At 34.4% G+C, this 15,148-nt stretch overlaps 1 protein-coding gene across 3 annotated transcripts in view; it reads left to right on the forward strand.

Moving 5' to 3' along the window:
- Positions 1 to 15,148, forward strand: part of Pss (phosphatidylserine synthase 1 homolog l(3)77CDf) — a 91,238-nt gene that overhangs the window by 30,130 nt on the left and 45,960 nt on the right. For all 3 annotated transcript variants that reach the window (XR_014132734.1, XR_014132733.1, XM_081769104.1), the window contains exons 3-5: positions 1,221 to 1,379; positions 8,635 to 8,786; positions 11,895 to 12,149. Coding sequence is in view for 1 of the 3 variants with exons in the window: in XM_081769104.1 (XP_081625230.1) it covers positions 1,221 to 1,379; positions 8,635 to 8,786; positions 11,895 to 12,149 (566 nt within the window). In the remaining 2 variants the exon portion in view is untranslated. The remainder of the gene's footprint in view (positions 1 to 1,220; positions 1,380 to 8,634; positions 8,787 to 11,894; positions 12,150 to 15,148) is intronic.

Raw genomic sequence — 15,148 nt, forward strand, 5'->3', positions numbered from 1 at the left:
TATAGGGTCAAAGGTCAAATTTCAATTTTTTCCTTATGGGACTGCGATGGTAAATTCTGAAAGAGCTTGAAAAAACGTAAATCGAAGTTATAACAAAGAAAAAGCTATAAGGTATGATTCTACGTCGCAAGCCGGCCAAATATGTGTCAATCAAGTTTCAGGGTCAGAGGTCACGGTCAGATCAAGGTCACAGGTCACCTTGAGAACCCATTTGAATAAACTGAAAAAACGCATTGTTCATATCTCATCATGTCAAATGGGTTCTCAAGGTGACCTGTGACCTTGATCTGACCGTGACCTCTGACTTTGACACTTGATTGACGCCTGACTTTGACATTTGATTGACGCATATTTGGTCGGCTTGCGACGTAGAATCATACCATACAGCTTTTTCTTTATCACTTCGATTTACGTTTTTTCAAGTCCCATAAGGAAAAAATGGAAATTTCACCTTTGAACCTATATCTCTTCAATGTTTAGCATAAGTTACATGCTTCTATGGCGAAACAAAACTTGTGTCTTTCGTCTAAAGTTACACCAAATCGCACGGCTTTACCTCCTACCACTTTTGCACAGTGAACAAATGAAATTGACACACGAATTAATCAACCCTCTGTATATTGCTCTACTCTGGTGAGCCCGTTCTTTTATATGTCCTTGATGTTGTTATTACTTTTACTCCTTTTATCTTCCGTTAACAAGGCTCCAGGAAAGAACCGAAATCTTGGAGGTTCAAGATATTTCCAGGAATAAAATTTAAAGTAAATAAAACATCATGATTGCGATATAACTTTGTCAGTGTCGGTTGATAATGTATTTGTTTGACTTAGCGATGACTGTACTTATCACAATATTAACGCTTTTAATTTCCAAGAAATCGTTGGCTCTTACAAAATGTTTATGATTCATTTTAATTTAGAACTTTTTTTGTAAACATTTTTCCTGGGAGTGGGTATGTTCTCTTTAGTGCGATCTTATAACATCAGAACAACAGTTGTTTAACATTACATAACCTCATTATAGGAATTTAGTAACTTAACGATTCGGTTTGAGTAATTTAAGATTTCCCAATAAATCGTGCTTAGTCTTATCGATTCCGTAGCGACTACAGCGTCGAATAGTTAACTTTAAATATTAGTATTCACCCTGTTTTTAAGCAGTGAAAATTGCAGTAGTGATTTTTTTTCAACATTGATTAAGATGCGTGTGTTCGTTTTCAGGAGTATGGTGTGAACTGTTCAGATATATCATTTGAACGAGTGTGGAGTCATATTGATGTATTTGCTTGTGGCCATTTCTTTGGTTGGGCATTTAAAGCTGTCTTAGTCAGACATTATGGATTGTTGTGGACCATAAGTGTTATGTGGGAGTTTACTGAGGTATGTATTGTGAAAACCATACAGGTAATATGTAAAGCATGATTCTCCAGTCAGGATATGTAGTTTCTCAAGTGATGCAAATAGAAAACAATGTACTGGGTTTAGGGCCATCATACCCTTAACAGTTTATGAAAAAGATTTGTTTTATGTTTTGAGTTATGCCAAAAGTGACTGTGACCAGATCCAGCGTTTTCCCATTTTTCTTTCAAAGTAATAAACTAAAGTATGAGACATATAACAGATTAAGGTCAGTTATAAGACAGCCGCATAATATAATTTAATAAATTTCTATTACATTAAAGTGTATTAATTTGTAATATAAAAATATCATAGAATTTATTTCATGTCCTATGTTGCTATATATTATGGTAAAAATGTGTGGGTACCAAAGTAGTTTTTTAGTAAACTTGATAGCCAATTTGAAATAATACGCAAGGAACAAATTTTAGGTCTATTACTAACCTTGTTTCCCTTAATTTTGAATTTTATTAAATGATTTCGATTGCTTGTGCTGCACTCTTCGTGCAGAGATGATTACATTATGAGTTAACAAAATGTACTTACACTATTACACTAAGCGTGGAAAGGATACATTTACATGTAAACTAAATTCAATAACTTCTTGGTTTGATTTAAGAAATAACTTGCACAGTGTTAATAATAATTGTAAATACAATAGAGATGTGAATGTTTCTGTTGTTGCATCTTCAGTTTTCAAATTTTCAATGTTAGTAAATCTTGCGACTAAATAATAAGGCACAATTATAAAACTCGGATGTAATATTTTTGATAAAATTGTTTTTAAAAAAGTTTCCAAATTGTAAAGTTTAATTTTTATTAATAAAGCTGCTAATAGTAATATCTCTATTTTTCGTTTATCTCCGTTGAGTCCTGGATTCAAATAATATCTTTCCATTTGTGAAGTTGATTTATGTAAAGCATGTATGCACTTTATACTGCAATTATGGGAAAATAAAATGCTTCCACAAACCTGAGGACTTCTCTTGAATCTCTAGGACACTTCTTAACTCTTATTATTATGTTTACTCATGCCAATATTTGTGCTGTTACATCCATATTTTATTTTATAATCTCTAAAATGAGAATCTTCGTAAACTTTTGAGAGTCAAATTTACTTTATCTATTTACAGAAAACGTACCTCTCACTGTTTTACTTCCATATATTAAAATAATAATAATATAAAAAAAGGGTCGCTCAAATTTTATCAAATCTGTTGTTTGGATTAACTTAAACGTACAGAAACATATAAATTATGTACTGAAGAGAACTTAAAAAGCGAAATTAATAGATTTTAAAATTAGATCAAATATGAATCTTGACCTTTTGGAAAAAATGGCGTGCAGTAGCTCAAAAATTGTTTGTCATGTTCTTTAAAAAAAGGAAAAAAGAAAAAAGGATCAAAAGTGGATCCTCAATCTCCAGTATCCAAAATTAGCATATTGCTTTAAAAAAACACCCAAAAATGAGTTTCAAATCCATTATTATTATTATTATTATTATTATTATTATTATTATTATTATTATTATTATTATTATTATTATTATTATTATTATTATCATCATCATCAACTAGTTTTAAACAACACTTCGTAAAGTCCTATTCTGAAGTAACTTATGTTAAGGATATGAATTAGGGTAGCATGACTAAATGTAATATTAAAAAACAAGTTAAATGCGTATTAGATATTCAAGAACAATAAATGCAGCCACACCAGATTTTTCCAAGTGTACTCACAGTATTTATTTATTTATTTAAGAAGAAGAACACAACAGGTTATTCTACCCAATTACAGTGTTCATATCAGAGTTACATAGAATATCTATAATATATTTGCGAAATCTATTCTGACTCATACTGTGTATATCCAGAACTTTTTTACATTTACTCAGTTTGTTGTAGACTGCACCCATCCTCCACGTTGGTGACTGTTTTGTTGCATTTGTTCGAGATTTCTTAGAATAAAAGAAATTTCCATTGCTCACACGTATGTTTCCATTGGGTACCCTGAGATGAAAGGCAGAGACCAAATCCTTACTATTTAATTTGTTATTTAATATTTTGTACAAGAATATCATGTCATTTAACACTCTTCTGTGATTGAGAGACATTGTGTTAAAATTTTCATTAAGAGAAGTACTATTTTCATATGTGGGGAAGATGCCTGTTCTCTTGTACACCAGAAACGGCAGAAATTTATTTTGAACTCTTTCTATTCTAATAGAGTCTTTCTTCGTGTGGGGGTTCCATATAATAGACGCATATTCTAATTTTGATCTAACAAATGAAAAATATAATTTCAGTAAAACATTCGACTTATTAAATTCCCTTCCCATTCTCAAAATAAATCCAAGATTTTTGTTTGCGTCATTTACAATTTGATTTATATGATGCTCAAACGATAGTTTGTTATCATATATTACACCCAAATCTTTGATAGTTTGTTCCGCCTTTAATTCTTTACCACCTATCTTATATTGAAATTTAACAACATTCCGTTTCTTAGTGAAGGACACGGTTTTGCATTTATCTGAATTTATGTTTAACAAGTTGCTCTTGCACCATTCATTTACTCTGTCTAGATCCTCCTGCAAACTGACACAGTCCTGTGCTGTTGTAATTCTCCTATATAATTTTAAATCGCCTGCATAGAGTAATTTATGTGATGTTTTAATACAATTAGGAAGGTCATTAATGAATATTATAAAAAGTAACGGCCCTAAATTAGATCCTTGTGGGACTCCAGAAAATTGAATATATTCAAATGATCTACAGGATTTATAAACCACATATTGTTTTCTGTCCATCAAATATGACTTCATAAGAGCAATTAACTGATCAGAAAAGTTGAGAAATTTAAGTTTATTTACTAACAACGTGTGGTTTACCTTATCAAATGCTTTCGCAATATCTGTATAAACTACATCTATTTGATTATTACTCTCCAATGTATTCACTAGATGGTCAGTGAAGACAGCGAGATTTGTTACGGTGGATCTGCCAGGAACGAAAATGAAAATGAAATCTTTGAGTTTTACGTCCCACGGTTATGCCGGTTAGGCTAAAGGAGACGGTGATGATGAGAGATGAGTGAAATGGTGGAATGAAGAAAGTGGGAGGAAACGGGAGAACCCCGAGAAAACCCACGAGCACGGTGTTTGTCCACCACAAAGTTCACTTGGCGGGGGCTGGGATCGAACCCGGGACCCCAAGCACCAGAGGTGAACGCTCTACCACTGAGCCACCGCGCCCCCTGCCAGGAACGAATCCATGTTGATAATCCGATATTACTGGTTTAATGTGATTTTCAATACGCTTATAAATTATGCTTTCAAATATCTTTGCAAATGAGTTAAGAATACAAACCGGCCTATAATTTTGAATTTCTTTACTGTCATTATTTTTAGGAATAGGGCAAACTTTTGTAAGTTTCCATTTTGCTGGAAACGTGCTGGTTTGGAGTATTAGGTTAAATAGCATGTGTAAAGGTAATAAGAAACTCTCTTCACAACCTTTTATTACATATGATGGTACATCATCGATACCTATCGAACACTTTGATTTTAGTTTTCTGATTGCCATTCGAATCTCGTCCACTTCTATTACCGCTATTTGCAACATATCAATTTTTTCATACAATTCAACTAATGTCGAATCATCTGTTTCAACTAGCAGTGGTGCTCCGTCTGTATACACTGATTTAAAGTAGGTTGCAAATGCGTTTACTATATCTTTATCACATGCTAACTCTTTACCCTCATAACACAGTACATTACCATTTAAATGTTTTGTTTTACTCTTAATAAAGTTCCAAAACGTAGATGGGTCCTCTTGTATTAAATATTCCGCTCCCTTAACGAAGTTTGTATATGCGACTTGTATATCTTTCTTAATCCTTTTTCGAAGTTCATTAAATTCGCGTTTATGTAAATCTATATTTGACTTTCCGAGTCTTATCGCTTTGCGGTGACGAGCTTTCATTTTAATTTTATTTATAATGTCTAGCGTGAACCAGCTAGGATAGTTTCCCGTGCTCTGTTTCTTTTTCGGAATGCATTTGTCAAATATATTATATAAAGTGGAATAAAACTTTTCAACAGCGCAATCAACGTCAGTATGTTCACCCAGTACCTCCCACTCTACCTTTCCCAATTCGTGATATAGTTGATTGTAGTTTGCCTTACTGAAATTATAACCCATTACTTTACTTTGACTTTTTATCTTTACCTTATTGTTCTGTTTGATTTTAATTAATAGCGCAGGGTGGTGTTTATCCTCTTTAAGTACGGGGGGTTCTTCTCTCTCAACCACTACATTATCTAAATTTGTTAATACCAAATCTAGTGTTCTACCTAAACTATTCTGAACATCATTGAATGATTTCAAGTCATATAATGACATGAAGTTATTTACAAATTTGTACTGCCCCGGGGCGCTCATGAAATCGAAACCCGTACCTTTAATGTCTGGTAAATTAAAGTCACCAAGTACAAGAAGGGTGCAGCCTGGTTGACACTTCGATTCAATGTACTGAAATATTTCATCATATTTACAAATGACAGAATTTGGTGGAAAATACACAACACATATATACATTGTTACCCTCTCCCCACTTACTTTCACCAAAAGACAGTCCACGCCATTATTTAGGTCATCATTATATATCAAACACACTTTATATTTATTTCTTAGTATTGCAAGCAATACCCCTCCCCCCCTACTCTTGCCGGTTTTTCTGTCACTACGGATTAGTGAATATCTGGCATCAAAGAGTTCTGAGTCAAAGATACCCTCATGCAACCACGTCTCTGTTATTGCCAAGAAATCGTAGTTCGTTGACAGCACACTACAATAGAAGGATTCAGTTTTGCTTCTAGCCCCCCTCACATTTTGATAATACACACTTAGAAACCCTTCGGAATGCACGTTGTTATCTGAAGAAGAATCTGTTTGTGCTTTTTCCTCTTTCTTACCTGCCTTGAAATCAGTCTCTGGTCACTTCCACTTGTTCCCTCGGGGCGTGGCACCTGTCCCTTTCGTCATTTTTCTTGTAATGACCTTGTTGCTGGTCGTTCCGGTGACCTGACTCACTGACACTGTATCCAATTCGCTCACATTTTGTTTTGTTCCTGACGCTACTGCAATTGTAGAGGAAACATCTTCTACACACTTCAAAGGAGTGTTATTTAGGTCCTCCAATGTGAAGTATTCGTTATTGATGCAAAGTTTGTCAAATCGTAAGAACGCACGTTTACCTTCGGATCTAGCAATTTTCATATGTTCTGTTAACTCTCTCCTTATTTGTCGTATATTTGCAGAAAATTCTTGATAGATTACCGTCAAAGTACCTTTAGCTTTGAAAAGAACGTAACATATTCTACAAATATCAACTTCACAAATAGAAGAAATGTTGATTTAACGAAATGAATGGACGCATGCTGTTAAATAATTAGATTAACTTACGGAAATGCGTTTTCTCAAACTTGTCTTATACTGCTTCAACAATAACGCGTGTTTTTACCCAGATATCTTACATAAGTCCATAGTAATTTGAAAATAACATAATATAGGAACTCGTTATATCGTAGGTGTAGGGTAACATGCATACCACTCCGGCGAGATGTAATGAAATTTAATATTTACATAGTAATTAAAAGAATTTTTTACAATTTTATTTACATAACATCGTTTTCGAAGGAACCACATATATAAGCAGACATCAACTTCATTATCCTCCCCGACTTGAGCTATTTTTACTTTGCAGTCAAACAGTACTTTCGACGCAACTTCGCTTTACATTCGCGAAATATACTCGCATTTGGTACAGCACTTTAACATACTCAGGTATTTGTAACTGCTCTTCTATTGAATATTTTTTTCTCTTAATGCTAGAAGCCATTGTTACGTTGACTGATATGAGCAAGCTCAATTATAACTAGAAAATTTAGAAACTGTAGAGCGATCTGTTTTCAGGATTAAGACTACAGCGAATTCTTAATACATAAGTACAACAATTGTCGGTAAGCTCCCTCATGACTATATTAGTTAGCGTATGCGTCTTCGACGTAGAGCAGCCGGGTTTAATTCCCGGCGGGACTTCATAAGGTTCGGGTTCCATGTTAAGCTGTAGATCCACGTCTCATGTAGCCATTTGTATCCGCAATATTACCGACTTTGCATTGTTTTGAGAGCAGTATAACGGGTTTCCAGTGTATTGACTTGTTTTTGCAGCAAGTTTATTGTAAGTATAATATAAACAATCACAATCACTACAATTAAGTAATTGATAATATTCTGAGTGAAGGCATTCACTGGTGGAGTGAGTGTCTCAGGATGGAAAATAATCAGTACCTGTTTTCAAATGTTATTGTCCTCATCGTACAATAGTTCGCTATCTGCAGATAATTACAGGATATTTGAGATATGAGAATAATTTTCAACAAGTAACTCTGACCTACTAAAAAATATATTGATTTCTGTTGAAACTGTATAGGAAAAGTTTAAGAAGACACCTTTAGCAGTAAGAAAGAAATCTATTTGAATTCAGGACTCAACGCAGATGAAGATAAGGATTGAAATTATTAGGTTTCATTAGGTTGAAACTATTAGGTTTCATTAATAAAAAATAATATTTACAACGTATATTCTTTTACAAACATAATTTTATGAAAAATATTATTTACAAGTTCTGTAATTGTAGCAGATAATGTAGTCTCGAGATTTAACAACACTGCAAATTTGAAAGCTAAAAATGTAATATAACAATTTTAATCTTATTAAATGTATTTACAACTATTACGTGATTTACATTATGCAATTATTGTGTAATTATTGCTTCTATCAAGTCAAGAAGTTATTCATTTAGTTTTCACGTGAATATTGTCATTTTCATGCTTAGGATATTGATGTAAGAGTTCCTTAACTCGTCATCTAATCAATTCTGGAAGAAGACTGACTGAGTACATTCATTTCACAAGCAGTTTAAATCATTGAGTAAAGTTGAAAACTCAAGAAACGTAAAAAAGTTAGTGTTCCTTAATTGATTGCACAATATTTGACCTTTTATTTTATGGGGAAAAAAAAACTAATTTTATTCTGTACGATTTTTAGTAGATAAAAATAATGTAAATAAATTGTATTGTTATAATGTTGTGTTCATAAGACGATAAAATTAATAATTGCAGTGGAAAAAAAAAAAAAAAAAAAACTTTTTCGTACTCTTTTCGAAACTTTAGATTGCATTTGCCCATCTTCTTCCAAACTTCGTGGAATGCTGGTGGGATGCCCTTATTTTGGATGTTCTAATCTGCAATGGCTTAGGCATTTGGGTTGGTCTGCGTTTGTGCAAAATGTTGGAAATGAGAGAATACAAGTGGGTCAGCATCAAGTGAGTATTTGTTCTCGATATTTTCAGTAAAATAAATCGTAGTAGTAGGGCACATTTATTTTATTTTATTTTTTACGTATCAGGGGGAAGATTAATAATTTTTAAGAATAATTTGTTGTCAGTTAATGCTCGATTATTCAAATTTCTTCAGTTTGTGAGATCAGCTTACTCCAGTGAGATCACCAGAACCAAACAGCGTCTGGTCTGGTCAATGCTTAGATGATCACCAGACGATCACCGGTGAGGAAGAAAATGAAATGAAATCTTTGAGTTTTACGTCCCACGGTTATGCCGGTTAGGCTAAAGGAGACGGTGATAATGAGTAATGAATGAAATGGTGGAATGAAGAAAGTGGGAGGAAACGGGAGAACCCCGAGAAAACCCACGCACACGGCGGTGAGGAAGATCAGGTTGCGTTCACAGTACCGTTATCTATCGTTGTGAAGACAAACAGGAGCATTTTCCATTCCCCCCTTACCCCTTAAACCAGAACCGATAAATCTGTCGCTTCTAGTAAGAATATTGGACTCCTATAGTTCGGAAGAGCACAGTTCCACAGTTTAAAACTAAACTATTTGGTCTAGGAATTAATTCGTGCGGTTGGTACGCACACATTGAAGCTGTAGTACAAACACAAAATACATAAATACCTTAAGAAAAATATTGTCCATCGCTAGCCACCACTTTCGCCCATCTGTCAGGCAATGTACGGATTCCGTGGCGAAAGAAGTCCTCATCCTTGGAAGCGATCCAGTCAGAGACCCATGTTTCGATATCTTCTGAAGAAGTAAACCGCTGTCCAATCAATCGTTGTTCATGCAATCGAACAAGTAGTAGTCTGAAGGAGCAACGTCTGGTGAATACGGCGGGTGGGGTAAAACTTCCCATCCGACATTTTCTAAATAGGTTTTGACCGGTTTTGCGACATGTGGGCGAGCGTTATCATGTTGAACAATAAGTTTATCATGTCTGTTCTCCCATTCTGGTCGTGTTCTGGCCAGAGCTTGCTTCAAACGCATTAATTGTCGTCGATAACGTTCTCCATTCATAGTTTCACCCGGTTGCAGCAGCTCATAGTACACCACACCTTTCATATCCCACCATATGCACAGCATAACCTTTGCACAGTGAATATCTCGTTTTGGTTGTGATGGACCTGGTTCACCTGGTTTCACCCAGGCCTTTTTTCGTTTAGGGTTCTCGTAATGGATCCACTTCTCATCACCCGTAATAATTCGATGCAGAAACCCCTTTCTGCTCTGTCGTTGAAGCAGCAATTCGCAAATGGTTTTTCGTCTTTCAACGTCTCTGTCTTTCAATTCATGTGGAACCCAATGTGACATCTTTTGAATCATTCCCATGGCTTTCAAGCGTTTGGAGACTGTTGTTTGATCAACGCCTAATGCTGCTGCAAGTTGTTCCTGCGTTTGACACGAATCCTGCTCGAGCAATGCTGTCAATTCTTCGTCTTGACATTTTTTTGGCTGTCCAGCTCGCTCTTGGTCTGCCAAGCCGAAATCACCACTTCTAAACCGTGCAAACCACTTCTGACACGTTCGCTCAGCTAGAGCATGGTCACCATACACTTCCACCAAAATACGATGACTTTCAGTCGCACTTTTCTGCATGTTAAAGTAATGCAGCAGGACACCCCGCAAAAACACTTTATCAGGCACAAATTGCGCCATGTTCACTTAACTACAAACTGGTGTTGTTGACGCTTTAATCCACTGCCCTATACTACGAACGATACGCGATGACAGGGGTTTGCAACACATGTGTGGATACACGGAACTGTGGGACGCTCCGTTCGTTGCGCCATCTCTTGTCCACCCGCACGAATTAATTCCTAGACCAAATATATTTATATACTCACTCTGTTATCTTTGATTACGACGAATTATGTTGCATTGCATTTCCCTGGTATTTCGGAATAGATATCGTGGCTTGTAAGATGCTACACTATTTCCAGAACTTGCTCTAATCTTCTTTAGCAAAGGAGGATAGTGTAGATAAGACTTTGGGAAGGCTGCAGTGGACGAAACTCGGAAAGATCATTATATTAGAGCATCTAAATTCAGTATTACGTGTATCCTGAGTTTTTTGTGGCAAAATTTCACCGATTCCTTTTATTTTTTTCCGAGTTGGATTGATTAGGAAAGTTTGTGGATAGTTAATTAAATGAGATGGTTTTATATTGTACCCAAAACATACTAATAAAACCAGGTTTTCAATCTGCTATCTCTTCTTTCTTCCAGATTTGTTTTGGCGTATCTGTTCACCATTCTCAATTTTACTAGGTTAGTTTTATTACTATTATTATTTTTAACCAGTTTGCAAATCAACTAACTTCCCTGAAACGGAAAACTAACTAACTTCCCTTGAAATAGTATTTGTAAATATATATATATATATATATATGTAATTGATTAGGAAAAAATTACCTGGTAATATTGAGAACAGTGAACAACGGTGAACACACGTCGCACTATTGTACTGTTTTACTCCTATATTTTGGGTATAATTTAGGATCACTTCATATAATTAATTATTAATAAACTTAAAACTAACTTCATACCTTTTCCTAACTAACTAATATATATATATATATATATATATATATATATATATATATATATATATATGTAAAGAAAGAAAGAAAAGAAAAAAACTCCACCGTAACTTTTCTATTTCATGCTTGGTATTTGGAATTAAACCAAATTTTGATGTAACCCAGTTTATATAAAGGAATTCCGTCATATTGTGTTTTAAGTTACCGTGTGGAATGGATTTTAATTCAACAGCGATTGCGTAATAAGAAATGTGTTGGAAGTTTTTTTGTAAGCAGTATTGCAATATATATATATATATATATATATATATATATATATATATATATATATATATATATATATATATATGTGTGTGTGTGTGTGTGTGTGTGTGTAAAATTCTGGTGTTTATCAGTGTTCTTTATATCTGCCGTTTCCTTCTGTACTTGTAGAATGTTTAATGTGACGAAGATTTCAATAAATATCGTTACAGCATGGTAAAGCTTTCGCGTTTTTCGTACAACTTTCTATCTGTGATTTGCCTGTTTTCTTATAGGGATATACATACGACATCTGGTAAGATTAAACGAGCAGTTCTTCAATTTACTCCTGAAAGTTGGACTCATGTACGATGGCTGGATCCAAATTGTACTTACATGAGATTTTTTGCGGTTTGCCAAATGGTTATTTTTTGGCAAGTTTCAGAGCTGAATACATTCTTTATTAAGCACATTTTTGAGATGCCTCCTGCCCATCCTTTTGTTGTAGGAAGATTAGTCCTAATCGGAGTCATTGTTGCGCCCTCTGTGAGGTGAGTTCGATGCATTTTTTCTTTTTTTCTTTTTTTGCTGCTAAATTTCCGTTCCTATTATTTTTTATTTTGTAGTTTAGAACCTTTTTCTTACAATTTTTTAAAACTTATTTATTTCCCAGAATATTCCAAATTAAAGATATTATTGAAGCTTCCACCCATAATGAAAGTGTTAAGATGTTTTCTCTCGACTCCTTTAATATAGTGCAAAAAATTATGTGTATGTACAATTTCTGTTTGCCAATATTGAGGAAATATTTGAACTTTCCTTGGCTCTGAAGATATTCAATTTCAAGAAGAACATGCTTATAAAGTAAGAATAAAATAAACTCACTTGACATAAACAGAAATACAAAGTATATAAAGGTGTGACCCAACAGTGATGAGTTTCCATTTTTATTAAAGTTTAACATATTTTGAACTACTAAATCTGACTACGTACATTTTATGTCTATCCGTTACAATTTCGTATTTAACTGAAATATTTTAAAGCTGGCAGTTTGCTTAGTTTAAGATTTTATCTTTACAACGGGCCTACGATTTTAAGTAGATCGACCGTATTCGGGTGCGAGAGAGTAAGGTAACTAGGTTTCGTCTTTGGCAACTCTTGTAGGCGCTATTTGAGAAAACACGCTTAGGAGAGAGATGCTAACCTTTTCATCAAATGTGGTGAATCTCTATTTCCGGTTGCGAGAAAGCTATTTAGTAATATATCAACTTGGGGAAATCCCACGTCGGTTATTTCTTTGTGTTCTCTCATCAATTAAATTTGGATTTTGTTGAATGAAAATGAAAACAGAATAAGAAGTGTAAATTAAGAGAACGGAGTAAGAAATTTGAGAACTGCAGTAAGAACCAGAAACAAAAAGAAACTAGTTCATTGAATGTGATACGAACAAAAAATGCGTTTAGGAAAGTCATGTGGATTAGAAAATATCACGGTTATGATCGCATTTAGCAGGACTAATCTTTGAATGTATACGCAGATCAGTTCTGCGTTTGGCGTAAATTAACATGCAATATAGAATGAACATGTATTTGTATTACCATATTATATTATTATAGAATTTATGCAGATTGATTTGCTAATATCATATATAATAGACCAAGGGTCAAGGGGGCGATAACTCCCCCCACTCCCCACACACTTAGGAACTTTTGCCACTATATTAAAAATGTGCCTTAGGGCCCTAAGAAACAAAAAATAGTTGTTGCTCAATATAAAGTGCAACACCTTCCTGGACCTCTTAACCCTTTATCACCCGTGTATATTTACAGACATCAATGGGATTTCTTTAAATGACCGTACATCAGACCATTAATGCAACACTGGAACAAGTTATACCTCGATCGATTTGTAAGAGTGTAGGCTTTCAGTTTACGTAATGAATAAGATATTTCTGCGTATAAAGAAAAATAATTGAAGTATATTTAAGAAAATTTCCCTAAAAAAAAGTCCCTTCTCGCGATTCTTTTAGTTATTACGTGACAACACTGCAAACTAGATGAATAATAAAATGTATTTATGTGTTCCATTTTATGTTCAACTTAAACTGAAAATTTTGTCTTGATCCATGAAACAGCAGCAGAGGAAATACGTATTGTATAGTCTTCACAAGGTTCATAATAATTGATTTTCAAGGAAGTATGAGTATGACTCTGTCAATGTTCCGTTTCATTTTTCTATAGAAAACAAGTGATACACATTATTCTAATAGGTTTTCTCATTCGTTATATTATGACAAATTCCCAGTACCGAGAAATTTTCCAGGAAGGTTTTATGGGTTGTTGGTCCATAGTATACTAGAAAATATTGCAACACAATAATTTTACTGTGGTGCGGTTATATTATGTTCTTTTGAAAATACTTATTGTTCTGCTGTTCTACAATGAATACAACTTCCAAACATGTCTCTGATATGCGAAGTTATCAAACAACTCTCGAAGTTATTGCGTAGGACATGTATTCTTATTACATGTGCACACAGATAATCGCACGTAATACAGTATGTAATATGTAGTTTTTTAAGTGCAGTAATATTAAACAATTCGTTATATTCTTTATGTTCTTGTCTGTCTGTAAGTTGATAATAGTAGCACATTCGTCATAGAATCCACGTGTTTTCAGTATTCTGGAGAAGAATGGGAAACAAAAAGAAACCAATCAGACAGACGACAATTGCAACAAGAAAAGGGATTGCTGTTGTGAAAAATCGAAAACTCTGTGTAATACACTACGCATAAAACGAAACTGACATGAGAACGAGAAATTTAATCGAAAAAAGCTTCCATAAAAACTTTCAGGTCAAAGAACTGTAGTCAGAGAGTAACACTGCAAAACTGCATCGCTTAGCATCAATTTGCATCCAGATTCCTACAGAATATGACACAAACACGGTCTATCACTGGAACTACCAAAGTTTCACAAAATTGCCACGGTTGCTAAGTCAGTCTGGTGAATCATGTGTGGCGGAAAATTGTACACTTTTAGTGGACAATTCACCATATTTGGAGCGTATTGCTATACGACAGTATGTAGTAGACAACCTGTTTAACGAGGAGCAGTGCGTATTTTGTCAGAATTAGGATCACGAAAAAAAGAAAGAAAAAAGAACGGATGTTTCATGAGAAACTCTAGTGACGTGTGTCACTAAAACAGCTGAACGTGCCATTAAAGAAACACCTATTCGGTAGAAAGATGATTCACTACTGTTACAGATTCAAGAAGTGGATCTCTTAGCAGCCGAAATGAGATACTACAACTTGTACCAGATCGTCGAGCTGAAATTGTTCATGAACAACATATCTAAAGATAAATTCGTTGATGGCGCACGCTGTGCAGGTATGTCAGTAAGTGTTTTGGTTACTGAAGCAGCTTTATTGTTACTGCGAACTGTTCTTAATCACCACCAACAGGTGTGAGTTCCTTCGTTGAAGCCCACGGCAAAATTGCTACATTCCAAGAGCTTAGACTAAATCATCCCCTTTTTAGTGTATAT

This window comes from Thermobia domestica, chromosome 8, assembly GCF_964235325.1.
Source record: "Thermobia domestica chromosome 8, izTheDome1.hap1.1, whole genome shotgun sequence".
NCBI classification, from domain to species: domain Eukaryota; kingdom Metazoa; phylum Arthropoda; class Insecta; order Zygentoma; family Lepismatidae; genus Thermobia; species Thermobia domestica.